Genomic DNA, 26,347 nt, shown 5'->3' on the forward strand with positions numbered 1-26,347 from the left:
TAATTCAAAACAAGTATATTTGAAATGCAAAATCCAATTCAGTCAAAAAATACACATTAACAGAAGTAAACAAAACTGAGAATTGTCAGGAATATTAAAAAAAAAAAAATCCCTTTTGCCCTCCCCTTTAAATTAAATATGCTGAAAACAACTTATATAAAAAAATTTTCTGCTCAAAACCAGACGAGCACCCAAGTGAAGCTTCAGGTACTTCCCCTGGCAGTGATGTAGTTTTTGATGGTTCAGCTAGGATTCAGTGTCTGTTTGAGGCACATAGATGATGGCTGCACAGCGTAAAGAATTTGAAGTTTTACAATAAAGCTTTATGCTAAGGCAAGATAAACAATTATTTCTTGAAAAATGTCACAAGTTAAGGAGGGGTTTTAGAAACCTAAAACTGCTATGTATACTTTATATATGGACAGTGGTCACTTCAGCACCACTAACAGGGCACTGTAAAGACATTGCATTCCACAGTGCTGCTACGTTTTTATTATTATTTAGCAGGAGTGAAGAGACTTAAATTATTCTGCACTTTATGCAAGGTAATATGCAATTCTGGAATTGGAATATAGCACCTCATCTTTCTGTTTTACTGACTCTCTCTGCCAACACTGCACATATGCAGCAGCAGCAGAGTGCTGCAAATTAGGATCACAGCACAAAAAGCCTGTTGTCTGGAAAACTAGTGGGACATCCCTGAACACCCCTCAAGCTTCATCTTGCAGAGGAACAGTTAACCCAGCTTCTGTGGTGCTCATCAGCACTTGCTGGATGCCTTTGAGCTGCTTACAGAAGCAGCATCCTTTCACATGATATTTATAAGTTGTGAAGATTTAGTATTTATACAGACTCCATAGGTTTCTGAATTTCAAGTAATCAATATATTAGGAGAGCATTAGATGTTTATTAGAACCATACTTCCTTTAGACTTTTCTCACTGGAAATAAAAGCCTAAAGCCAACTTGCAGATTTAACCCAAACCAACAGAAACTGGCTCATTGTTGTACTACAGCCTAGGATGCATCTCAGTCTGCTGCGCTGTGCAGTTACAAACTCTCCCTTGAAATGAACCTTTTTTCACCCCATTACCTCACAGCAGTCCTGCCCTGCACTCCCTCTAAGATACACTGCGCTGCTGTCATGAGAACCACACAAACATGGGAAATTTGGTATTTGATCTTTTCATTCCAGTACAGTTTGCACTATTTGCAGCTAATTCAGAGTCTGCCTGAGTGAAAGCAGCACAACAGCTCTAACAGAGGCTCATTGTGTTTGTGTATCAGTGGCCTTCGTCCCACCTTAATAAGCTGTAACTCACAATGAAGTACTTCAGAAATTGGCAAATCCCAGTGATACATACAGATTATAGCAGCAACTTGTGCAAGAACAGTAAACTCTATTTGACTGGTATGCTTCAACTAAGAAAGCCAGCCATATATTATAATTTCAAATTTGAATACAGAATGGAATCATTTAATGGCATATTGTGGATTAAGTCCCACAGTTTGTGGATCAGTGCGTTTACATGAGGATCTCTCGCACGGCAGAGCTGCCTCCGCAGTCAGTCCCAGCAAGTGATTCTTTCCTGCTCGGGGATCAGGCTCCAGTTCGGGGAAGGCCTGTCAGTCGCCAGCCAGTCAAAGTCATCCACCAGGTTCCAGTTGTTACTGTTTCTGTCCAGCCCAGACGACTCGAAATCTCCCTCGATACCAGGGTAGCTCCAGGAGTAGGGGGCGAAGGAGACCTCAGAGCAGGCCTCGATTACGGCCCGGCTGGTGACTTGCACGTAGACCCGGCAGTCGCGGGTGCGGTGGGTGCGGAGCTGCTGGCAGGCCAGCGCCAGCAGGCAGTCGCTGCAGCCGTCCACCAGCACGGAGGTGGACACGGGCCCGCAGAGCACGGTGCAGCCGCTGCAGTCGCGCACCCGCAGCGTGTTGGGGTTGCCGCGGAGCCGCACCCGGCAGCCGCGCAGCTCCGACAGCAGCACGTCCCGCTGCAGCAGCTCCGCGGGGCCGAGCTCCAGCTCCTCGTCCTGGGCGCCGCTGAACCCGCACAGCGGCGGCCCGCCCGATTCACCCTCGGCGAGGCCGGAGCTCGGCGCGGCGGGCTCCGGCGGGGCGGGCTCGGCGGGGCGCGGGGCGCTGCCCGGGGCCGCTTCTTTCTTGAGGGCGCGGAAGGCGAATTTCTTCTTGGGCTGCAGCTGCTGCCGCCGCGCCGCCAGCTCCCATTGCAGCCGCGCCACGGTCTCCTGCCCCTGCCGCACCTCGTACGGCGCCAGGAACCGCACGCTGCCCGTCAGCAGCTTCTGCAGCGCCTGCAGGCGGGCGGCCGCCTCCTCCAGCGTCCCCGCCGCCAGCAGCGCCTCCACGGCCTCCCGCTCCCGGGCGAAGGCGGCCAGGAAGAACTCGCTCTGCTCCTCCTTCACTACCTGCGCCTCCTTCTTCTGCCGCTGCCGCTCCACGCCCTGCTGCCGCTCCGCTTCCCGCCGCTGCAGCCGCTCCGGCAGCACCACGGCGGAGGCGGCCGAGCCCGCGGCCACCTCGGGCTGTGAGGGAGCCGCCACGGCCGCCGCCTCTCCCGGCGCCGCCATCTTGCCTCTCGCCTCCCCTGCGGTCACCAAGCAGCGCGCGCATTGGCTGCCCGCAGCCCTGGCTGCGTCGCCGCCGCCGATTGGCGGCCCGGGAGGCGCGCGGCGGGGGAGGGCGGGAGGGCCGGAGGGAGGGGTCTCCCGTGGTCTTAAAGGGGCCGCCGCCTCTCCGCGGGATGGGGTGAGTGCTGGCGGCAGGTGCCGTGCGGGGCGGGTTAGCCCGCTTCCCAAATTAGCGCCCGGGATATAAATGAGCCTCCGCCCCGCTCCCCCGCTGTGCCCGCGCGGAGCTGTCCGCTTCTTCCCGCTGCTGTGCTTACACCCACACCTCCCCTCCCGGGCCGCGCCCGTCGCCGCCGGCCCTGGGCGCGGGGCTCCCGCGAGCGGCGGGCCGGGGCTGGCGAGGCGGGTTCGGGGCCGCGCCGGCCGCCTCGAGGCGCCCCGTGCTGCCCCGTGCTCCGGAGGCGCCGGGCGGTCCCGGGCCCCTGCCCGGGCGGGGGCCCCTGGCAGGCTGACACGGCCGGCGCCTGCGGGAGGCTCCGTGCGCGCCGTGCTCTAATAAACCTTCCCCGCTGTCTCCCGCTCCCGCAGTGAAGTGGCCGAGGAAAAGGCTGCTGAGCCTTGCAGGTAACTGCAAAGGTGCTGCCAGGTGGATCGATTTCTTCCTCGCTGCTTATTTGGTTTCTGGAGTGTTTTGTTCCAGAGGAGAGTTCGGTTCTTCAGGGAAAAGTGGGAGCAGTGCCAGTGGATTACTGTGCCCCAGAGGGAGGACTGTGTGAGCAATCCACAGAGGCCTACATGGAAACATGGGAAGGAAGGCTTTTATAATTAGATGATGTGTTTTAAAGTAAATTTGCAGCAGCAACCAGATATTAAGTACACTGTCTGCAAAGCAAAAAAGTGGCCATTGTTTTGCTGTATTAATTGGAGAATTTTATTTTCTATTATTTGGATTTTAATTTATGCAAAGAAAGTTAACACTAAGCACTCTTTTAGTAATATGAAAACAAATCTAACTCCTGTCTACTTCTACAAATACTCTCCTTTCCCTTGTCATTTTGAAGTTACTTGTAACAAATTGACACAGGACCTAAGACTATCCATTGAAACAAAAAGGTGGTAAACCCAAAGTAGATAACCTGATTTTTCTGTCTTCTGTTTGGCAATAGCATGAGTTTTTTTACCTTATGTTCCTGTTTGGAAGTATAGGCTGCTATGTCACTTCAGGTTAGCCTTTGAAAGTACCTTTACCTTGAAAGTAGTAGTGTTGTTTTCTGTTTCCTGAAAATGTGGTTTAATTTCTATGTTAGAAATTATATAATGTTGTTAGAATGTACAGAGTATGTGAAGCTTACATGTGGTAATGTCAGTCCAGTTTGGATGACAGAGGAAAGGCAGTGAAATGCCTTTAATCCTTGCGAAGGACTCACACTAACGTAGAGAATATTCTTTCCTTAACAGTGTTAACATATAAACTAAGGGGATTGCAAGGGATGGTTATGCAACAGTAGCACTTTGGAGCAGGTTGGATGCCAGTGGGTTAGGTGAAGTGTTTGATGCATTACAGCTCTTAATGCAGCATTACATTTGTTGCACTACTGCAGTGTTCAGAATTTTGTCTATGAAGAATTAGATTGAGTCTTAAAAATTAAAACCTCTTATGCTGTAGAATGGAAGTGTGCTCAGTCATGAAAAAGGAAGGGTATTTGAATATTCTCACTTGATTTTTTTTTCCTAGCAATGTGTTTAAATTATACATTTAGTAGTAAGTATTAGGTATTTTTTTCCAAATAAATAGTCAAGTCCACTCCTGCAGTTATTGCAGCAATGTTCCATTAGGCAGCAATATGGTGCAATTAATTTTCCATAAGAAAAAATATCCTTATTTCCATGTTGTTGAAAGATGTGGAAGTTTCATTTTAGCTAGCAGGCTCTGTTTGCCTTATGTTCCCTTGAGTCTAGCTAATACAGGTGGTAACAGTGATGGAAGTGCTTATCCCGTACGTGAGGATATTGACAGAAAAAGGTTTTCGCTGTTTTTCATATGCACAAATATTCCTGGAGTATGGCTTTGGTATTGTTAATGCAGATGTGAGCCAGTAGATGAACTGCCCTGGCTAAAAGAACTTCATACTGTAAGGATTGCAAGCAAACATTAGTATACACAGCACAGAATAAATGTTAAGTGCTGTAAATGTTATGGTGCAGTATAATTACTCCTTATTGTATTTGGGCACTTAGGATGCTAGGTATTCTGAATTGTTTTTTCTATGGGTGATTGGACGTTTGGATCAATGAGGACCAAATACCCTCATGAATAGGAGCTTCAGAGAGACTGGAAGCTTTTCACCTTGCTAATGCACACAATTGTTTTTTTGGTTAAAAGCAAAAATATACCCAGACACAAGAAAGTGAAATGTATGACCATAATGAAAAATTAAAAAGGAAGCTGTAAAATTCTTCCAGTTGTTTAATCCTGATGTTCCAAAATTACTTTCCACCCTTACAATTAGAGGTTTTTGTATAATTTCTATTGGCATGTGCATTTTAATTTTTTTTTTGGTGGTCATACAAAGACTGACAATTTTCTTCCTGACTTTTCTGGCAGCAACTTCTATGTTTTGAGGCTCCTTAGTGTGCCAGACAGTAACCACCTGAATAAAATGTAAGCGTTCTAGCTCAGGCTTGGAGTCACTTGGGTAAGCTGTAACAAGTAGTTTGGCTGTTTGAGGATATGAGAAGGCACATAATTCTCTCTGTTATATTATTTTCCTACTTTTCCCCCTCTTGCATGTACTTTTGTTCCTCTCTGGCTTCAAAGTAGATAGCAGGCATTTCAGTAAGACCTTCTGCCATTGTTTGAACTGTACAGTGTCATTTATTTTATGTGAACTTGCAGGTTGCACTTGTTTACTTTGATCTAGTGCTGTGAAACTCTGGAAACATGAGCTCCGTGCATGCTTCCAGGTTTAAATCTGTGTCCCATGGTTATCAGTCATGAATGCTATCTGCCTGAAATATTTCCTACTGATTTGCCATAGCTCAACAGCATTACCTCATAGCCTTTTAAGTGAGATGTATTGTGTAGTTCAGCTGAAGGTTCAAGATCCTGTCTCGTTCCATCATTATTTTAAGAAGAGTGGGGAATAAAAGGGAGATCCATAGAGGCGACTGTGTGTTCAGCCTCATAATAATGGATTCTTACACCTGAGGTTCCTGTGCTTGTAAAAGTCAGGGACCTCATAGATGCGGCGTGATCTCAAGATACAGATTTGCAGTCTCTCAAGCAGAGGAAGGAAGTAGAATTATTCCTTCTCATCAGTATCTATTCCCTACACTAACAATTTTATTCTAAAGGGTGTTATGCATGTGTGTTGCACTGTTACATGCACAAAAATACTGTGTGTGTTTTCAAGAAAAGCAGCAGCCTCGGTGCCTTGCATGGAGCCTTTATCTGATAGATGTGATCTCTCTCTGTTAGATTGAGTTTCTGCAGCAGAGATTAGCAGAGCAACTTAATTACTTCTGGCTACAAAGTAGGTACTTCAGTGGCTTGGGCAACCAGCGTTTCTACTGATGGTTTTAGTAAGGGCTCTTTGAACTCCTCTGGCACTGTGATCAGGCATTAAAGATGTAAGCCATATGATGATTCATTTAAGATACTGTAGGCTGCACATTTGTCATGGTGCAATGGGGCTTCATTAAAAGTGAATGTTGAGTTACTGTATCTCGGTTCATTTGGAAAAAAGAAATTCTTTGAATGTTATGTTTGGCATACTGATTGGGTTTTTTTTGTTAAAGCTTTTGTGGCACTAAAATGTTGTGCTTTATATATCTGGCCATATGGAAAGCCAGAACAATGTAAAATACGTTTGTTTTTAAATCACTTATTGAGTGTTAAAGCTAAAACAATGTAATTTTCTTGGTGCAACTTAATTGCTGTGAGTAATGCAAAAGGTTTGAATGTAATCCTTGGGAATGCTTAAGATACTAATTATATTCCAACCAGTCAAGGTGCACTTGTTTTGAAACTAGCCTGAGCCGGTCCCTTCTGAGAATCTGCTATTTCCAGTGCCAAAGGTGGTGAAACAAATTGATTTCTACGAAAATGAGTTATCCTTCAAAACCAGGGACAGGCTTCAAAGCATAGTATTTTATGACAAAAGGTACTTTCAGATTAACAAAGCAAGGCCCAAATGTGCTAAACAGAAGAGCTCAAGTGCAGCAAATCTCATAGGTTTGGTCCAGGTCTAGCTGCTGACTGCTATATAGAATCCTAACTTGCTAATTAACTGTAGTTAAATTCTGGAAACTTAGTACTAAGTGACAGATTCTGCTTTATGGACTCTCCCTTTGAGGCAATTATTCTATTAGTTATGGAGTTTCTGAGAGGTTTTTTTTTTTTTTTGCATTGCCTTGCTTTACACTTCAGATACTTTTACAGTTATTTTTTTAATGCATTTCAGAAAACTGTGGTTATTGAACTAGCCAGTTCAATGGACCATTCAGGTTCAATATCAAAGTATATCAAAGTTTTCTATTTTGGAATTGTGACTCTTACTCGCAAACATATTCCATTTATCTTTGAGTGATTTAAATAGCATTAACTCCAAGTCATATCCAAGTTTTCATATTAGCTCTCCTGTAGTATATTCCCTAGTGGATAAAACTGTACTTGTATTCTTTTTACCATTTAACATCTTAGGAAAAAGTCTGTCAGCTATAATTTTGAATGAGGGCTTCCTCCTCCTATTATTAGCATTTGTTCTTCAGTCTAAATCTGAGAATAAATTCCATTCATATTGATACCCTTTCAGTGATAATATAAAGACTTCTTTTACAGCAATCTTCATTCATATCCAAATCTTACCCAATTGATTTCATAGCAGGGACTCAGAAATGTCCAAGTAAAACTATTCTGTCTCAAAAGTTCTGACTTAGGTGGTGCTTTATTCATAACATCCCTTCTGTTCATCCATTTTGTCTTGTCCTTATACATGTATAGCTTAGCAGGTCTGTGTTTCTTTCAAGAACACAAATGCCTTTGATATAATTTACTATTCCACTGTGTTTCTGTATCCCTATATCACCTCATTTCATGTTTTAGGCCTCCTTTTTTTTTTGCTTAAATTCCTCCTATTTTTTTGTTTGGTTTTATTTTGTTAAACATCATCCACAACACCTCAGTTGTATTAGGAATGCTTCTTTTGTTAGTTTCATTGCCAGGCTGCTGTTTTTAATTAGTACTATGTTTAAAAAAAAAAAAAAACCAAACAAAACAAACCAACACCCAAACCCTTGTGTCCATCTACTCATTAATATACTTGTCTGTATTTCTGTGTCCTTACCTGATTTTTTTATACCATTCATCTGTGCTAGCCAAATTAACTATGAATATGATAGAAGGTTGTCCCAGTTTCTGACATCATTTTTAGTTTAAATTCTTCCATCAGTTTTGGCAGTGTTAGTTGGGCAAGTTTAGTTCTCCATTATTTCTGTAGTAAAGTTCTGTCTCCAGAGGCGAGGGTATTTTTTTTTTCCTGATACATTTCAGTGGCTGAGTATCTTAAGATTATTCTAACTTGGAAGTGAGAGCTATTAATCTTTCAAACTTAATTCTCCTTTTTAGGGTACTTTAAGCTGAAGAATATGAGACTATATTTAAATAACCCAGAGAATGATATAGTAATTCTTGATCTGTTCCAGTAATAATTTGAATTGCCATTTGTTTAAATGGAACCTCCAGTCACTATGTTTTCTTTGGCTTTACTTAATTGTCTGCTGTATGGTCAGATCCCATCACAGAGAAGCACAGTTCTCCAAAATCTGCTTTCTAGATTCATCACATACCAGCCCTGTTGGTCTTCACACAATCTCCAGTCATAGAAACCTGTCTGTCTTCTGGTATTGGTGTAAATGTCTTGTTCTGAGGCTCACTCTTCATTACCCCCTCTTACTACCTATGTTCTTACCAATCACCCCTTAAGATACCTTTGGTTATGTAGTCCTGTCTTTGGTATGATGATTGATACTGGAGTCATGCAGCTTTACAAATTACATCATGCAATTATGACCCAGGTTTTGTAAGTACTGTTTTGGGTAAGGAAGGCATGGTATCAAGCTAAACATTGTAATGTTTAGGTAATTTTTATGGGTGAGTCATCAAAATAGTGGCAGTAATTATTCAGAATTTGGTGGTTAATATGGATATTGAACTGAAAATTTCATGTGGTATGTTACATTTATATTCCAAGTTAAAGTCCTTGTCTGCCTTTGTGCCTCTGTATTTGGGTGCCCTACTTTTCAAGTGACCTTTACCTCTCTATTGCCTGTGCCCTTTAATGATGACCTATTTGTTTCTGTGCCTTCAAGCTTAGTTATTTATTTTTATTTAAATAATTAATTAATCCATATGTAGATGAGTAAAAGGTGTGACTGATGATGACCTGACATAAGAAACACATTAATGAATGGAAAGAAAAAGCATGGGAGGAAGAAGTGCCATCAATAGAGCTGAACAATTCAGTCTGAGGAAGCAAGGCTGCATTGAAGCAAATGGCATTCTTTTCCATGCAATATATCTCTGAAAGGATGCAGTGAGTTGAGGTTACAAACCATCTATTAATGCAAAAACCTTGGGATGGCTGTGGAATTAATTCCTCTAATGCACTAGCTTAGTCCTTAAATTCTTCATTATGAATCTATCGCTGCCTTACCTTCTTTTGGGGTACTAATTTATGACTGCACAAGAATTGGAGTGCATGTGATGCAGACCTGAAAAAATGGGCTGAATATCAGCAAAGTGACTTGATGTAGGAGAAACCTGGAGACAGAATGATGGGTGCTTTGTATCCCCTTATTTTCTCCTCTCGATATCTAAGCATAGTTTTCAGTTCTTCACAGTCTGTCATTTTAGGGCAATGTATCAAATCACTCCAAATGACATTTGGTGTCTTTGCACACCTATGAGAGTGTTATTTGTTAAACAGCATGGTCACAGTTTGATAGCTGGTGTCAAAATACAGCCAAGTAGTTTGTTGTGTGATGAGTGCACATGATGTTCCCATTAGCTGTTTTTACACCGACACCTGTCTTCCAAAGAGTTCTTCCTTTTGACACTGGTCTTTCCTTTCTTGTGCTTATTTCCCCTTGCTCCTTATAAAGCTGCTACAGGAAAGAAAATGTGATTGTAAAAGCTAAAGAAAGGCAGCAACTGATTGTGCATTGTACATAGGACTCTGGTTGAAGAGGACAGCTCTGAGCAGGTGACCTTGGAGTAGAAGAATGTTGACATACAAGGGTCTTTTGTACTCATGCAGAAAGGCAGTGAGAAGAGGGGCAGCCTCTTGGGGCAGTGACACCTAGTGCTGAAACACCATGTGATGCTCTTAAAACAGCATGAGTACCTGCCAGGAAAAAGCAGTAGTTCTTTACAAGCATGGTCTCAGAAATTCTGTAGTACACCTGAAAGTGGTAACATTACAGCTGATGACTACATTCAGACCTCTTAGAATTGAAGGTAACATTAAGTGCATACTTCAATATGACCTACAAAATTACATCCAACCCTTGATTTTTTTTTTTGGTAATCATTTATACCTGTGAACAAATATAGCAAATGTGTGTAGATACGGAGAAATCTAGTTACTGCAGGGAGCTTCATTGTATAGATGCTGTTAGTTCTCCTTCCCTTTTTGTACTGTACCTGCTTAGTAATGCTATTGTCAATGCTGCCTTGAAACATCCTTCAGGGACAGTAAGTTATGGTAACATCATGGAAAACTTGTGTAGGATTCCTTGTGTTTCTTATGGTAACAGAATCCATTCAAAATCATTTGTTTTCCTTTCTCCAGTTCCTTCTTTGTATTGTATTGCCTGCTTCCTATTTGTGGTTTCTGTAGGACTGGGAGAATAATAATAATAACAACATACTGATCAGATGTTTGGCCTTGTAACCTCTGAAGCGAAGTTCCTTCCTGTTAACCAAATGACAATGCTGGTGGTGTCCCTCCATACAAGTTCTCGCTTGGGCATTATTCTCTAAAGCCAGTGAAGCTGAGTAGGTTTGAATTCAGGGCAGAGTTTGGCCTTGAAGCATTTACTGAAGTTAGGAACCCTGAAGTTTTGGCCTTTTGGATTTTCTAATACTGGTGTCAGGAGTACAGGCTTACAGCTCTTCCCGAGCTCTTTGGCATGTGGTGTTTCTGTCCATACTGTGTCTGTTGGGGTCCTTGCTGTATTCATGAAAAGTGCAGTTAATAATCTGGCTGATGGCCGAGGCACGGCCATGTGCAGGTCGGGTCTGGGCTGCACAAAGGATCTGTTGGACTCGGGCTAAGGTTTGTTTGCTTGGGCCATCCCTTCCACTGTGGGAGTGATCTGAAACTTCACCTCAGTTTTCTACTGGGGGTATGCATGTAAACAAGGTTTGTAGGTGAGTCTTGGCTTTGGCCAAATTTGGGAATTGGTTGATTAATTCAACAATAATATAACCAGATTCTAATTGAAAATGCTGATGTGCTGAGATTTTTTTTTTGGAAGATAAGCAATCTGGCCAACTTCTTTGAGAAAGTCCACTTAGAACACTGCCCATTACCATTTTGATATAGTTGCTCAAAAAACCTAAAACGTTGTAAGAGGTTTTTTTTTTTTTTGAGCTGTGTGAAGCCAACAAAGAAAGTCTTCAAATCCTTGTCTCTAAGGAGTTTTAAAAAAGTTACTTAGGAATAAAACAGTAAAGTCCTTGGGAATTACAATTACTAGCAGAAAAAGGGTCTGAAAGAGATTTTTGTTGTTGTTTTAAAAGCATTACCATACATACTGTGCATGCTAAAAATCTATTTTCAATTAAAATTTTTTTAATAAACCAGGCTTCTCTGAATTATCTGCAAAAATAATTAGTTTTTTAGAATTAAATTGTTTTCAATGAATGAATTAAGTGAATGGTGGAAGTTGGAATAGTTTTCTATAACAAAAAAGCTTTGACTAAATTTATTAATGCTTTTAGCTGAAGTAAACTGTAGAATAGCATTAATGAGCTCTCAGTGCTACAACCTTTGACTTCAAATTAACATTTTTAGGTTACCCAAAACTTTTTAAAGTAGTTGAAGTTCATGTAGTTTGTTTCCAGCAAGGCTGATAAGAACATATCTAAAAATACTTAAAATATTGTAGCTTGCCAGGGGATCAAATCTTATCTTTCTCAAGGTGACCTTGCATTTATTTTTCTGGGGAGCCCCCTGCACTTGCATTTATTTTTCTGGTGACCCCCTCCTGTCCACAAATCTTATAGTGATTTACAGCTTTAATATGAAGGAAATCAACCAAATTGTTAACATTAACATTGATTTTAATAGGATAAAAACTTTGTTTTACTTCCTTGTAACCCAAAACAACCCCCAACTTTTAACCTAAAGCCAGCAGCCTGGGCTAGGTCTCCAGACCTACGGCTTTCTGAAACATACAACCCAAAAAAAAAAAAAAAAAAAAAAAAAAAAGGAGCCGAAGTTTTTAAAGGGCCTGGCTTTAAACGCGGAGCGAGGATCGGGCTGAGGACTCATCATGCCAGGGCGGCGGTGCGTGTGCCCGGGCGCCGGTCTGCGGCGTTGTGTCCCGGCGGAGCTGCGCGGCCGTGCCGTGCCGGGCCCGGCGGTGCGGTGCCGGTGGCGGTGCGGGCGCGGAGCGGAGCCGAGCGGAGCCGCGCTCTCCTCCCGCTCGCTTTCTCTTTCCCCCTCTCTCGCTCGCTCCCTCTCCCGCTCGCTCTCCCCCCTCCCTCCCTCGCTCTCTCGCTCTCCCTCTCTCTCTCCTACACTGCCAGCCCCTGATGTGATGGCGAAGAAACCCCGTTGACAAGGCACTGCTTTTTCATGACGGTGAGTTTCCCTTTGAGTGTATTATAATTTTGTGATAAAAATTTCAAGGAAAAAAAAAACACACAACCTCCTTCCTCCCTTCCTTCGGGGAGGGAAAAGAGAGGGGGGAAATCTATCTCCAGACAGACAGAAAAGAAAGAGGAGCAAATTAACAACCAGGAGTTGCCAAAACCAGGATATTAGGTTTCAGCCCAGAGAGCTATTGGCTCTGGGGCTATGTATATAAATATATATCTAGAGAGAGAGCGAGCGAGAGGGGAGACGAGGAGGAAGAAGAGGGATATTTTGTGGGTGGCTGTTGTTTGGGCAGATGTGGATTCACATGGAAATGAACTATATATATTAATTTTTTTTTTTTTCCGCGAGGCTGGTGGTGGTGGCTGCTGAGGGCACTTAAAAAAAAAGTTGTTTCTTAAAATAAAGGCGCGGGGGGGGGGGGGGGGGGGGGGGGGGGGGTTGAAGGGAGAGATAAGGTTTCAGGTCCAGGCTGATAGCTGCAGAGAGGGGAGAGGTTTGGGGTGGGTTTTTTTTTTTTTTTTTTTTTTTCTTGCTGATGCCATGCAAATTCAGGAGAGGAGGGAAGAAAAATCTCTTTTAATGACTCATTGATTGAGCCGGTTTAAAATTAGTTGTTGTTGTTGTCTTTTTTTTTTTTTCCGCCCCCTTGATGGCCATCAAGAGAGGGATGGAAAGAGGAGAGGAGGGAGAGAGAGTGTGTGTGTATGTGTGAGTGTGAGAGAGTGAGAGGGAGAGAGGGGGATAGAGAGAGTGTGTGAGGGAGAAAGAAAAATAATCTTTTCAAATCTCCTCCCTCTTTTTTTTCCCCCCTCGTTTCTTTGCTTTTCTCTAAAGCTCTGTGGTCTGTGAAACAGTCTTTTCTTCCTCCTCGTCGGGAAAATGGAGACACTTCGTCTCTCTCCTGGCTGTGCAGCTGGGAAGGATTTTTCTTTTCTTTTTTCCTTTTTCGCTCGTGGCTTGATTTTTCTCTTTCCCCCTTCCACTCGCCACCACCCTAATCTTGTCTTTTCTTTGAGCTTGTGTCTCAGAGTTGTACCTTCTGGGGATTTATTTTTCACTCATTTCCTCGTTTTCGGTGTCGCCACTAGATTTGATTTGATTTGTTTGGTTTTTTATTTGCAATTTCCTCCGAATCGCTCCGTGCCTCCTGCTTTTAACCGAGGAATGGAAACGGTGCCGCTTTTTGTGGGTGCGCGAAATGCTCGGGCGGTAGGTTTGGGCTAAAGCGCTTTTTTTTTCGCCTTTTCGGGATCAAGTTTTTCGATGTGCCTTTTATTTTATTTATTTAATTTAAAAAACTTTCTTTTGGAGAGAGAAAATATTTAATTGTAACGCCTCTTTAAAACACAATAAAGCGTCTCTTTCTGGAGTGACCTCTTTGGCTTCGCTGTAGTGGATGTGAATCTCATCCTTTGTGCTGCTGGGATTATTTTGCGTAAAAGAAGCAATATTTTGTAAATAGATTTTTTTTTTTTTACTTGTGGCTTAAATGAGTAGTCGGTTGTGAAGGGGGTTTTCTGAAATGGTCACTGTTCACATTTATTGAGTCATGGACGATATTCAGTATGTAAATTATATTTTGCTTTTTGGTATTAATTACAAAATTCAGTTACAGATGATGGCAGAAAGCAGGTATAGAGATGTTAAAAGCCGGGCAAAATCGAACAACATGAAGAGGGCACGTTTATATAAACTTAGAGCTGTTCCTAATCACTGTCGGGAGGAATGAGATGTGGAGGCCTCTGCCTTTCGCCATTATCTGCTCGCCGCTGCTCTCCTTTCCCGGCCGCGGCAGCGCGGGGTGGCCGAGGGACTGCAGGGGAGAGAAGAGAGCGGCTCCGGCGGCGGCCCCGGCCGTGTCCGGGCTCGGCGGGCAGGCAGCCCCGGCTGCGCGGGGGAGCGGGAAGATGGCGCTGCCTGGCTCCCTGCCAGCGTTTGTTGCGCAGTTTCACCCGCTCTCCTCCCCCACGGGCGCCATTTTAAGGTCCTTTCTGCTGTCGCCGCGCCGTGTGGGGCGGTGCCGTCGCGCCCAGCTCGGGCCATATTTCTGTGTCTTGTCTGGAAAGCATTTCTGCTTTGGGAGCCGAGATCTCCCCGAAATCCTAAAAGCCTTGCTTCCCTCTCGTGCCCCCCCCCCCCCCCCCCCCCCCTTTCCTAATCCTTGGTCACCGTTTTGAGGAGCGGTTAAACAGGCTTGGCTCGCACGGGCCCGTGCGCGCAGCTTCAATCTCGCCAACATCCCTTATGAGCTTGTGTTCTTACCTCGGAAATGCGTGTTTCTTGTCATTCAGCTTATAGCAATTAAAAAAAGACTTGAAGGACCATCTTCTAAAAGATCTTCCTAAAAAAGAAATCCATCTTCCTAAAAAAGAAATCCACCTTTAAAAAATGATCCTGTGTAGTGCATAGGGCAAGGTATTCCTCATTGAAGAGGTTTCAGTAGTGCTTGTAAAAATAAAAGCATAGGTAATTTTTTGGTGGGTGGGTTGCTTATTTTGTTGCTGTTACTGTCTTAGTAATATTTTGGTGGGAGGAGGGACTAGTATATTTTCAAGTTGTTATTGCTCCTTTATGTCTGAGGGGAAGCTGCTTTTTCCAAATTACTTAATTTGGCAGCTCAACCTTGATACATTTCTAAAGTTTTGTTTTGGTGCTGTTTTTAGAAGGAGCACTGCAAATACATTTTTTTTCCAAAACCACCTTTTTTTTTTTTTTTTTTAAAACATTTCTGTATTATCTGCTCAGAGCTCATGGGGCTCTGTTTTGGTGCTGTTTTTAGAAAGAGCACTGCAAATACATTTTTTTTTCCAAAACCACTTTTTTTTTTTTTTTTTTAAACATTTCTGTATGATCTGCTCAGAGCTCATGAGGCTTGAGTACTTCACCTGTACCTGGGAAGAGCAAAGTGTGCTGCCAAACCAACTTATGCTGTGCCCGCTAAGGAGTGTGGAATGCTTGTGTAGTTCTTGGATTTATGTTTTTTGACACATCAGAGGAGGGCTTCCCCATTCTCATTGCTCATTCCTGATAGAAGTGGGAGATTTTTTGAAATTCAGGAATAACCTTAAGGAATAACCTTAAATTTTTTGCCTATTGAAGGGTTTTAAACAACATTTCTGTGAAATACACTTATTGCTTGGAAAGTACAAAAAAATTGTCTGGATATAAACTGTCTTTTTAAAAGACTTTCCTGGGGACTTGTTAGCATTTTAGCTTTGAAAAAGACACCAGCTATGAAACTTAAATTCTTTACAAAGATTTCGAATGTGGAATACAGTATTTGTTCACATATTTCAGAAATCTTACGTCGCTAAATTCACTGCTTCTTGAAGTGATTATATTCATTAACAGGAATCTTGGGATCAATGTGGTGAATTCTTTTTTTAAAATGGTATGATGCTTTTAAATAATAAAATTTCTCGTATGCCTAAATATCTGGAAGACTGTGTGTGATTTTTCTTCATTATTTTGTGAAAATAATGAAGAAATGGCAGAAATGGGATAAAAATGACCAGTTTATATTCTCTCAGGGCCTAGTACTTGCCAAATGACTGTATATAATCTGCCCACTGGCCTGCTTGCATTAAGCACAGTATATTCTCATCTTGCATTGAGATCTTTGTTGGCTACTACTTAAATACTCCAGACCTGTTCTTTTTAGATGAGTTTTTGTCTGTCTGAGCTTAAAAGTTTGTGGCTGTTGTTGCAAGTAGCACTTTGCATGGGGTGTCTCTTGTTTACATTGCTGGAGGAATGCAGAGCTCACCATGTTGATACAGTAGCCTGGTTGTGCTTCCATTGAAACACCTCGGCTTACTCACTGGTGTGATACCCGGGTGTTCAGGTGCGTGCTTGTTTTGTGCGTACTTTGAGTGCTTGCTTTGTGTGTGATACCTGGATCCTCGAGTTGAAAATGCTTTCACTAAATGTGTGCACTCAGTTGAGGTCAGTGCTACAGGCATGGTTGTACTGTAGCTAAGTATTTACATCACTTTATGGATGTGCAGCTTTCCTGCCCCAGCTCCCTCACATGTCCTTTTCCAGTACAGTTTATGTATATGGTTTAGTTGTACTGAGAGGACAGCCCCAAAGTTGTGCTAGTATAAGCTGCATTTCCAGTTTCCTAGGTACCTTTCTGTATTCATGAAGTTTTCCAGCAGAGGTAAGCCCATAGGATAGAGCTGAAGAGCTCTGCAGTCAAGGATGCCTGGGTGTGCTGCCTGCTGCCTTTCCGGAGTTTTGCTGGTATACTTCCACATGGTTCCAGGGAAGTTGTATCTGCATAACTGCAGTTGGGTTTCACAGTAAGGCTCTAATGGTCGGTGATTGTGCCTCTTCATGCTGCATTAGGCTTGTGGTAAATCTAATGGCTGCTGCTTTTTAGGGTAGATGTAGCAGCCAGCGTGAAAGTGTGTCACTGCTGTCTAAGCAGTGGCTACAGAGCAGGCATAAGAGCCTCTTTGATAATGTAGTCACTGTTCAGAGAGTTGGCAGAATTCCTTACAGTGGTTCTGCTGGAATAAGCTGCATCTGTACTTGAAAGGTTTTTTATGGGCACATACCCGGTCCAGCATAGACATGGGGATTGTCTACAAAAACAAGTGTTTTCCTTTCTTATGGTAGAGGAAAAGGAGTGACAATAATAAACTGTTCTAACATTCATTGTGACCTGCCACTGTTTTAATTTGAAAGAGTGAGCAGTTTTGGGAGGAGCCTTGTTATACCACCATAAATGCATAAGCACCAACCTGAACTGAGGTTTTTTCCAGGTCATCACATAGATAAATGAATATGTGTATCTTTTTTTTTCAAGTGTTAATTTGTTCCTGCTTTCATAGTTGAAAAAAAACCCCAGTTACTCTGTCTGTAATATTTTGCTTTATTTGATAATTGTTGAAGTTTTAGACAAAGTGAAGATTACCATCATTTACTAGCACAGAGAGACTATCAAGTTTTTGTTTTCTTTTCTTGCACTAGTTTAAAAATGTTCTAGGGTTAAGGGAATTCTTACTGAAAGAAATAGAAAGAAAGCAGGCAAAATCATTTTAAAAACCTAACACAGTAACCTTTCTCTCATTGAAGGGGTGGTGAAATGGAGAGGGAAGGTCTGGAGAGGAGGATTTAACCTTATTGCAAGAGACTGCTTGATTATTTTTGTAAAGTCTGATCTTATGCCTTGTCTCAGGTGGAACTTGCAGTAGTTTTACTGTGAACTTGATCCAAGCATGGAATTTCAAGATCTGCTGCTGGAGCTTGAATTTATTGAGAAAAGTCAACTGCAGAAGTTATCTTGGCCCCACTGAAATAGGTGGAGAAATTTCCATTGGCAGTCAGCAAGGCATTGGCTTTAAGAAGGATAGCATGGAGGTTTTTCAGCTTGGATTTGGGGTGTTGCTATGGGTTGCACTGCTGAAGTAGTTACACATATGTCAATTAATCCTACTCAGTTTTCAGTAGATTTCCCAAACATAATAACTGAAAGGAGTATAAATGACCGTTCAGCTATTTATTGGCAGTTGGTAGCAGCTACTAACTAGCTCATCTGAACCATGCTTGTGGCAAAGTTTGGTTTTTAAGCTAGTATGGACTAGAGTGGCAATAAAAAGGTATTAATTGGTCATCAGTTTATAAATCAACTGAGAAATGTTCAGTTCATAAAGAAGTTATGGGCCTGCAGAATATTTTTTCAAAAATCTCTGAAAACTATATGCTCACAATGGGAAATATGAAACTTGAGTATTCTTGAGTAGAAACAAGGTAAAAACCATCTGAGGGACTGACTGAACATTTATTGGAGTATTATTTTGCACAAAGAATGTCTGCTAGCAGTCTGTCCTATAGCATGCAGTATTTCGTAGAAATGCTTAAGAGCATCTAATATCTTCTAATAGCTCCTTCCCAAGGAACTGCTGAGATCCCGCCTCCTGTGTGTCTTGTGGGATGAAACTGGGACCTTTCAGTGTTTTATGAATATTGAAATTCCTAAGGAGTTGTGTATGTGGTGGAGCATCTTGGAAGACAGAGCCCAAAACTGGCCATAGCATAGTGATGAGGATAGTCACTGCGGGAGGAAAGGTCTGAGCCCAGCCTTTAGCCTGGGGAATCCTATGGGATAAGGAAGCATTGTGACTTCCAGGCTGAGGTTATTCTGGATTTTCTATATGTGGTTTAGAAAAAATCTGTTTCCTGATAAAAGTCTTGTTAAGATTTTGGTATTGCCAAGAGCAGCTATGGATGCAGTAGGAAAAAAATTGTATTGAATAAATCAGAAATCCTGTGCTGAACACGTGTATCTCAGGGGAACCGATTGTAGACAGTCACACAGGGTGTTCACATGTGTACTTGGTGTGTTGACTGTAGCTGGATTAGCCATTACTATCATACATACTGTTAGTTGAACTGCACATTTCCTTTTTTCCCCCTAACATATTAACATATCACTGTAGTTTTTGGAAGTTTGGTAAGTTACCGCATTTGGCAAACTCAAATCTGTATTTTTTTAATGGTGTACTAAAGGGAAATGTAGGAGTTGGATAAACAGCCTATTGTAGGTTGTCTGTGGTTTTTATTTACCTTTCTGTGTGTGGAGCTGGATGTGTAAGCATCCTGCCTGTGCTCTTAGGTGTTCGTCTGCCAGATATTAAAAACCATGAAGAGGTATAATGTTGTCTAGCAATTCCTGAGAGGAAGCACTTTTGTGTTTATTTTCTTGTTGCTATTTTTCTGATTCCTGAATTGTTTCTGGTTTTTAGAGTAGTTTTTCTTAGAAAGGTTTTCATAATTCTTTTGAATATTTAAAATTACCAATTTCTTCTCATACTTGTTGCGTACAGCTGTCTGAAATATTGATTAAATTCGGTTCTACAGCTAATTTCAAGCGTTGCAAATTCAGCTTAGAAGTACTATTCAAATTCAGATTCTTGGAATAAAAACTTATTTTAGAATATTAAGTAGGTAATGCTTGCATAATGCACTGTGTTACTAGATTAGAATTCCAAATTTCTTAGTTTTTTTAGCTGTATTTTAGAGCACAGTTCCTGGTAGATTTTGCAACAGTGTAGTAACTGCTTGTTTTGATTACTCTGAAAAAGAAAATATTCGTATGGAGTAATTCCATATTGTAGGATATAAGTACAACATAGTTTGTTTATGAGTGAATATTAAGTCTTTGTGTTTTACAAATTATTGCATTTTAATTTTTTTTTCCTTACTTCTGTTGTCTTGAGATGACCATTTTTGGATAATTATGGCTTCTGAGTGAGGTTTTGGTTTGCAATGAATTTTTCAAAATTTACCTCTTTTCCACTGAGTACTTGTCATTATTCTGCAGCATATAATTTTTTTACAGTAATGAGAGGGGGAAGTGGAAATACCTCTTAATATCAATTTTTGTATCCCATCCATGTAAAAATAAATTTCTTGAAAACAGAGGGCTTGACATGGTAAGCAGTTCTTAAGTTGACTTTAAGATAGAGTCTTGGTTGCTTACAAGAATCTGAAAATCACTTTGAAAGATACTAGATTGCTCAAAAGTAGTATTGACTTGAAATTTAAGAATAAACTATATGATAATAAGGGTTTGAATTTATATTCTTTTCTTACACTTCTGTGTTGCAGAGAAAGCAAATGAGGTCTGGTTGTTCCTGTGTAGGAGTTTCCTTCACTGAATCCGAGGCTGCCTGTTGGATAGGAACCTGAGAGGGAACTGACAGGGTAAGGCAGGCAGTGGTTACGGCACCTTAGCAATCTGAAGTGCTCACTAAGGTGATATATTACCCAGTGGGTGATGAAATAGCTTGGAGTTTTTCTCCCTAGTTCAGAAGCACACGGAGCAAAATATTAGCTGTGGAAATTAATGAGAGTTTTGGTGGAAATCTGTGTTAGGGAAGGACTTCACTTCTGGATGTTTGATCTCTGCAGTCAGTGTGAAGTCACTCAATGCTGCTGCAATCCTTTTGTCTAATTTAGCAAGGGATGGATTGGGTTAAATAGAGTTATCTTACATCCGTGCTCAGAAAGGTTGTGAGGGAGGAAAATGCCACGGATTTGATGTAGCACGCTCAGTTCACAGCAGTACTGCTCTCTGCAGTGACTGTTGCAGTAACTGATTAGTTCTGGTTTTGTTGTTGTGGTGATTGAAGAAATGCATTGCCACTGGAAAAACAGATATTCCATACTTCTGTTGGGATTGTAGATTAAAAATCTGAATGGAGAATGATAAGAGCAACAGAACAATTTAGCAGATTTTATAGGACAGGTTCATTATAAAGCATGAGAGAGATCTTGTCAGAATTCCTGCTGACAGGATGTGTACAAAGGCATACTGAAGTTGTGAGGATCAGTGGGTGTATGTCAGAACTCCAACAGTAATTGCTTCAGGTGCTGGGGATGTTACTGTGTGCAAGTTTGATTATCTCCCTTTATAAAGGTTTAGCTACAGCACTCATTACCTTTCCTTAAAGCATTGATTTCCAAAGGTCAGTGTTCAGTCTCAGGAGTCATGCTGCCAGTCAGGAATTGATCTTGTGTATTTGCACAAAACTTTCAAGTCTAGATTTTTCCAACAGTTTTGCAGATAGATTTATTTATGTGTGAGTTAACAAGTTTTGATGTTGATTATACCACACTTTCTGGAAATTACTGTTCTGGATGTTGCTCTTCTAAGCTATCCATTAGCTTGTGCTTTTTACAGGATGTGAAAATGGTGGTTTATTGCTTTGTACCTGAAATGATCTATTAAGGCTGTATGAAATTATAAGTGACTTTGAGAAAAGAAAATAATTGTTTTGTTGCAAGCTTGAATATTACTTGAGTAAATTTAAAATCCAGTGTTTACAGCTCTTAGAATACAGATAGCATACGAAGTGTATGTGAGCATTTGGACTGCTTCTGGGCCAATCTGGTTTTAATGACACTGCAGGTTGTAGGCCCTGCATGTGTTACACGATACTGTGGACTGTGTAGCATTTTGGTTAAAAATACAAGGTGGTGAGGACCACTGGGGGTTACCTGGCCCTGCCCCCTGCTGTAAGCAGAATAAGCTTCACAGTTAGAACAGGTTGGCCAGGGCCATTTGATTTTTGAAAATTTCCAAAGAGGGTGATTCCACCCTCTTGCTTGAACATTCTTGTTTGCGAACGTTTTTCCTTGCATCTGGTTGGGATTTTTTTTGTTACATGTTTTGGCTCTTGTTTTGTGTCTTGCTGTGTGCTGATGAGAGGTGACCTGCTTGGCTCATCTTAGTCCCCCTTTTAGCAGGCTGCAGGTAGCGCTTGGGTTTGCCTTCTGTTGTCCAGGCTGAAGAAAGGCAATTCCTTCACATGACCACATGATTTTACTTGCACTGTCGGGCTCCTTCACGTTGCTTTGTATTTGTTTTAAGAGCAGTGTCTATGTGTAAAAGCCAAACAGATTTCAGCTGGGAGCTCACGAGTGCTGATAGAAAGGGAATAATTGCTCCACTGGCCTGCTGCCTGCGCTGTGGTAATGTGAGGTGGTGGTTGTGTTCACGTGTGCTACAGCCCCATACGTGATTTAGGCTGACTGAAGCGCTGCTGCCTTCCCCTGTGTTTAACTATCCACCTACCTTATTCCCTCTCTTGTGCTGGCACTAGTGCCGCTGTAGCCCTGTGGCAAGTCAGAACCAATCAAGAAGCTCATCCTGGGCTGAAACATATCAATGTATTTTATCAGATCAGTGTTTTGTTCCAGATGACTCTTCAAAGCCGAGAGCTGACCCAGGGAAAGTGGATGAGAGGAGGGCAGGACTGCTCTATTCATCTTCTATTGCTCTTTGCTCTGTAGTAGGTCAGAGTGGTGAAATTAAGGCAGAGGCTTTAAGGTCAAGTAATAAGAGTCTCCCAGAGGACTGGCTTGCATAGCTGGGATTTCCTTGTCAGTTTTATTACTTTCAGCTTCTCTTATGTTCTGTTCGGGAACGTCTGATAAAGGGCACTCTGGTTATTTCCCAGAAGGGATAGGCAGGGCTTCTTGCACAAGTGCATGTTATCCAAATTGAAATATGTCCTATATTCACCAGTGTGGTAGCAGAGATACAAAATAAAATGGTAGGGGCTTTGCTAATAAGCTACAGGGAATATCTGTGCTGGGTTGTGCCTAATTAGTGAGGATTGCCCTTTGTAAATTAGTTGGATGCGCCAGCAGGGCTGGATTTGTCCTACTTCTTATAAGCAGATTTTTTTGGTGGCTTTTTTTTTTAAGACACTGTAGACCAGTAGTGATAATTAGATATTTGCTAGGCTACATTGTAACAGTGCTCCAGCAGGTTGTGTGACTCTTGCCAAAGTGTATTTTCCCCAGCTGTCTCTAGTGTGGGCTCTTGGCAGGACCCTGGATACATTGATGGGTCCCAGTGGCCCAGCCAAGCCTCACCTAGAGCCTCCACTGGCTGAAGTCTCCAAAGACTGCTCCAAATACAGAAGTGAGTTAATGTTTAAGTCTAGGCCAGTGGTCCCCAAATGTTTTTGATTGCACACCCCTATTAGTAAGATTTATGAGCCCATGCACCCCCAGTATACTTATATTAATTTGCATACACCAGTATATGTGTGTATATATATTCATGTACTAGTGAAGTTCTAACATTTTCTTCTTGCACCCCACTGGATTTTCTTGCACACATCCTGCTTTGTAGACCACTGGTTTAGGCTTCCTAACTCTTTAACTTCACTCATTGTGGCAGGTTTTATTTTCAAACTCTCATTACTTAATATGGTTTATACCCATTTCGTACATCACTCATTGCTTTGGCCCACTGTATATTAACAGTGAGGAGGACAGAAAACTAGAGAAGATGGTTGGCAAGAAAAGTGACAAACTTTTCTATCGTTTGTGCCATAGAACAGGCTTTAGGAAGATTCCTCAGGACAGGCTTGCTTTTGTTAACACACTTTTAAATTATCATCTGTGTCAAGGTCACATGTTGCTCAAATTCCTCTTTTCGAAGTAGACTTAATGACTGCTTTTGGGTGAATTCGCTTTTGGGTGTGCAAATGCTCTATGTGATTGTTTGCTGCTGCCTCTGTTGCTCTCCTGAAATTAACAGGGCACTAATTGTTTGGTAATCCTTGTTGAAAATAGGCATTAGTTAAACAGGTTTAAACCTGCAGTGTCCTGGTTTTCGCTGGAACAGAGTTGATTTTCTTCCCAGTGGCTGGAACAGTGCTGTGTTTTGACTTTAGGATGAGAATAACACACTGATGTTTTAGTTGTTGCAAAGCAGTGCTTGCACTAAGCCAAGGCCTTTTCAGCTTCTCATACTGCCCCGCCAGTGTGGGGGCTGATTTGTATTTGGAAGTAATAATAAATACTGTGACCTGGGTGAAGAAAGGATACTACCAGATGTGACTACCAGGTCTATTGGATTTGGCACGTGAAAGCCATAGGACATACAGGACTCGTTTTCACAGCAACCTCATAGACACCTAGGCAAAAAAGTTGGATATATCTTCTTTCCTATCATGCATCAACCTCTGGGAAAATCCAACAATGCAATTGACTGTTAAAGGCCACTCTGAGAGCAAGGAATACTAGGACATAAAGACATGGGGGTAGGGGATCTGCTAAAAGGGCTGGCCCTGCCCAATCAAATTTTTCACATACTGTAGAAGTGGATAAAGTTCTTACAGTGCACGCAGAAAATTGTGTTGTGGAAGGCAATCTGGGTTGTTCCTGTCTCGGGCAAAGGCAGACCCATCCTTGGGATTGGATTTGCTCAAGGACCTGGCTGCACTTAGTGGGTAATGCAGAGGGATGAGGAAGTCTGGTATATACTCAAGAGGATTTGATTTTGGGGTAGAACAACCAATGAGGATGTTACTTGCTGTATAATATTGTATTTCTAATCACTCTTCTGGTTGCTTTATGCCATATTAATGGTATTGCTGTGAGGGTTGCTCAGATGAATGAAGAATGAGTGCTGATGAAACTGAGCAAAGTGCAGCGATGATAGAACCAGACTTCAGCCTGTATAATCGCAACAGCGCTTACCATCTCTTTCACTTTGAAGGAATGATATGACAGGTGCAGCCCAAAGTCCTGGACTAAATGAATCCATGGGCTGGCCCATAGATTATGAACCTGTATGTCTGCATATATGGCAAAAGACAGGAAAGGTAGTTGTGATTATGTGGGACGCATTGGAAAATGTGGGACCTGGGCATGATGAGGTATAGAATAAGGGGTCGATATTGTCCTGGGGTAGAGTTTGATGGGGTAGAGTTACTTTTCTTTCTAGTAGCTGGGTTTTGGATTTAGGATGAGAATAAAGTTGATAACACACTAATGTTTTAGTTGCTGCTGAGCAGTGTTTGCACCAAGTCAGGGGCTTTTCAGCTTCTGACAGCACCACATCAGTGAGGAGACTGGAGGTGTGAAAGAAGCTGGGAGGGGAAACGGCCAACAGATCAGACCCCAGCTGACCAAAGGGATGTCCCATACTACATGGCATACTGTGGAACAATAAAACTTCATTATCTGTGGTAAACTCGTAGAAGTTTGCAGAATGTTGGGTAGATTTTTCTTGTATCACATTTAGCTAGTAAAGCTGAGTGTATGTTTAGTAAATAGTGAAGATTATGTATTGCTATTAGGATTTTCTCACACCAGTATTTACATGCATTTTTTTTCCTTCTGATCATTCTATGCAAATTTTGAAGAATTCAGTGAATTTAACTAATTTATCTTAATTTGTGTCAGTTGTTTTAATACCTCCAGAATATTAATTGAAGAAAGTTCTGTAATGTCACTTCAGCTAATAGTAAACCCTTATTATGATAAAATCACAGAGAATAAGCAAAAAAAATTTATGATGTTTAAATAATGCTGTCAGTATTTCCATAGGCACATGAGTTGGGATATACAAAAGTAGGTTTGCAGTGTGAAAACAGGGATAATTTTGACTTTGTATAAATTTTTGCTTTTGGTTAGCTAGGAGACTTGTTGTTGAGACATGGGTATGTTTTCAGCAGTTAGAGGAAATCATTTTTTCTTTTGGTTAGCTAGGAGACTTGTTGAGACATGGGTATGTTTTCAGCAGTTAGAGGAAATAACAGTTTTCTCTAAGTAGTACTGTCAGTACAGTTACAGCAGAATGCTAATTGCTTATTAATTTATTCTTACTAATACACATTTGTGTTTAAATTTCATGATGTCATGCCACTTGCTCAGCATTGAATTGTAATATCAGCACTCAAGCTGGTGGCACTATGCAGGAGTAAGCAGCTGGAACACTGAATCATGGGAGAAATTGCTTTTCTTAATGTGCATAATCACCTCATGAATGCTGATTTTTGTCAACATTGAGGCAGTTATCTGTAGCTGTGCTTTGTTTTTCTGTTCTCCCTGAGAGGTGATACTGAATGATCCTCACATTGGCTCCATTTCTGCTTTGCCCTCGCTGTAAGCTAACACACAGAGACAGAAAAAATCCAAATAAGGCTCTGCAGTATAGAGGACACAGTACCCTCTGCTAGTTTACAATATAAGCTATTTTCAGAACCAGTGGAGTATAGAAAAAATTCAGGAAAGAGATTACAGAATCACAGGATTACAGGACAGCCAAGGTGGGAATGAATACCTGGAGATAGTTATCCCATCCTGCTCAGGGTAGGCTCAACCGGAACAGGCTGCTCAGGGTCAGAGCAGGCAGGTCAAGGCTGTGGTCCAGCCATGTTCTGGGTATCTCAAAGGATGGAGACTCCATTACCTTGCTGAAAAACTTGTGCCAGTATTTGTCTACCCTCAGAGTTTTAAAAAAGTAAAGTTTTTTCCCTTGTCTGCATAGGTTTTTTGGTTTATTGTGTTTTGATTTGTGCCCTTTGCCTCTTGTTCATTCCATGGGTACCAC

At 41.8% G+C, this 26,347-nt stretch overlaps 2 protein-coding genes across 10 annotated transcripts in view; one reads left to right on the forward strand and one right to left on the reverse strand.

Moving 5' to 3' along the window:
- TBCC (tubulin folding cofactor C) lies at nucleotides 1-2,618 on the reverse strand. The gene has a single exon (XM_041413627.1). It carries the CDS (start codon nucleotides 2,591-2,593, stop codon nucleotides 1,565-1,567), a length of 1,029 nt encoding a protein of 342 aa, XP_041269561.1. The 5' UTR covers nucleotides 2,594-2,618; the 3' UTR covers nucleotides 1-1,564.
- A 136-nt stretch (nucleotides 2,619-2,754) lies between these two features.
- BICRAL (BRD4 interacting chromatin remodeling complex associated protein like) overlaps nucleotides 2,755-26,347 on the forward strand; it is a 99,491-nt gene continuing 75,898 nt past the window's right edge. For 5 of the 9 annotated variants that reach the window (XR_005953341.1, XR_005953342.1, XR_005953343.1 and 2 more), the window contains exon 1: nucleotides 12,090-12,462. The gene's annotated coding sequence lies outside the window, so the exon portion shown is untranslated. Of the gene's footprint in view, nucleotides 2,772-3,000; nucleotides 3,218-12,089; nucleotides 12,463-13,030; nucleotides 13,690-20,128; nucleotides 20,194-26,347 lie in introns of those variants that run through there. The other 4 variants (XM_041413621.1, XM_041413623.1, XM_041413622.1 and 1 more) reach the window with 4 other exon arrangements.

Source organism: Onychostruthus taczanowskii, unplaced genomic scaffold (assembly GCF_017590055.1).
Source record: "Onychostruthus taczanowskii isolate IOZ18803 unplaced genomic scaffold, ASM1759005v1 scaffold42, whole genome shotgun sequence".
NCBI lineage: Eukaryota > Metazoa > Chordata > Aves > Passeriformes > Passeridae > Onychostruthus > Onychostruthus taczanowskii.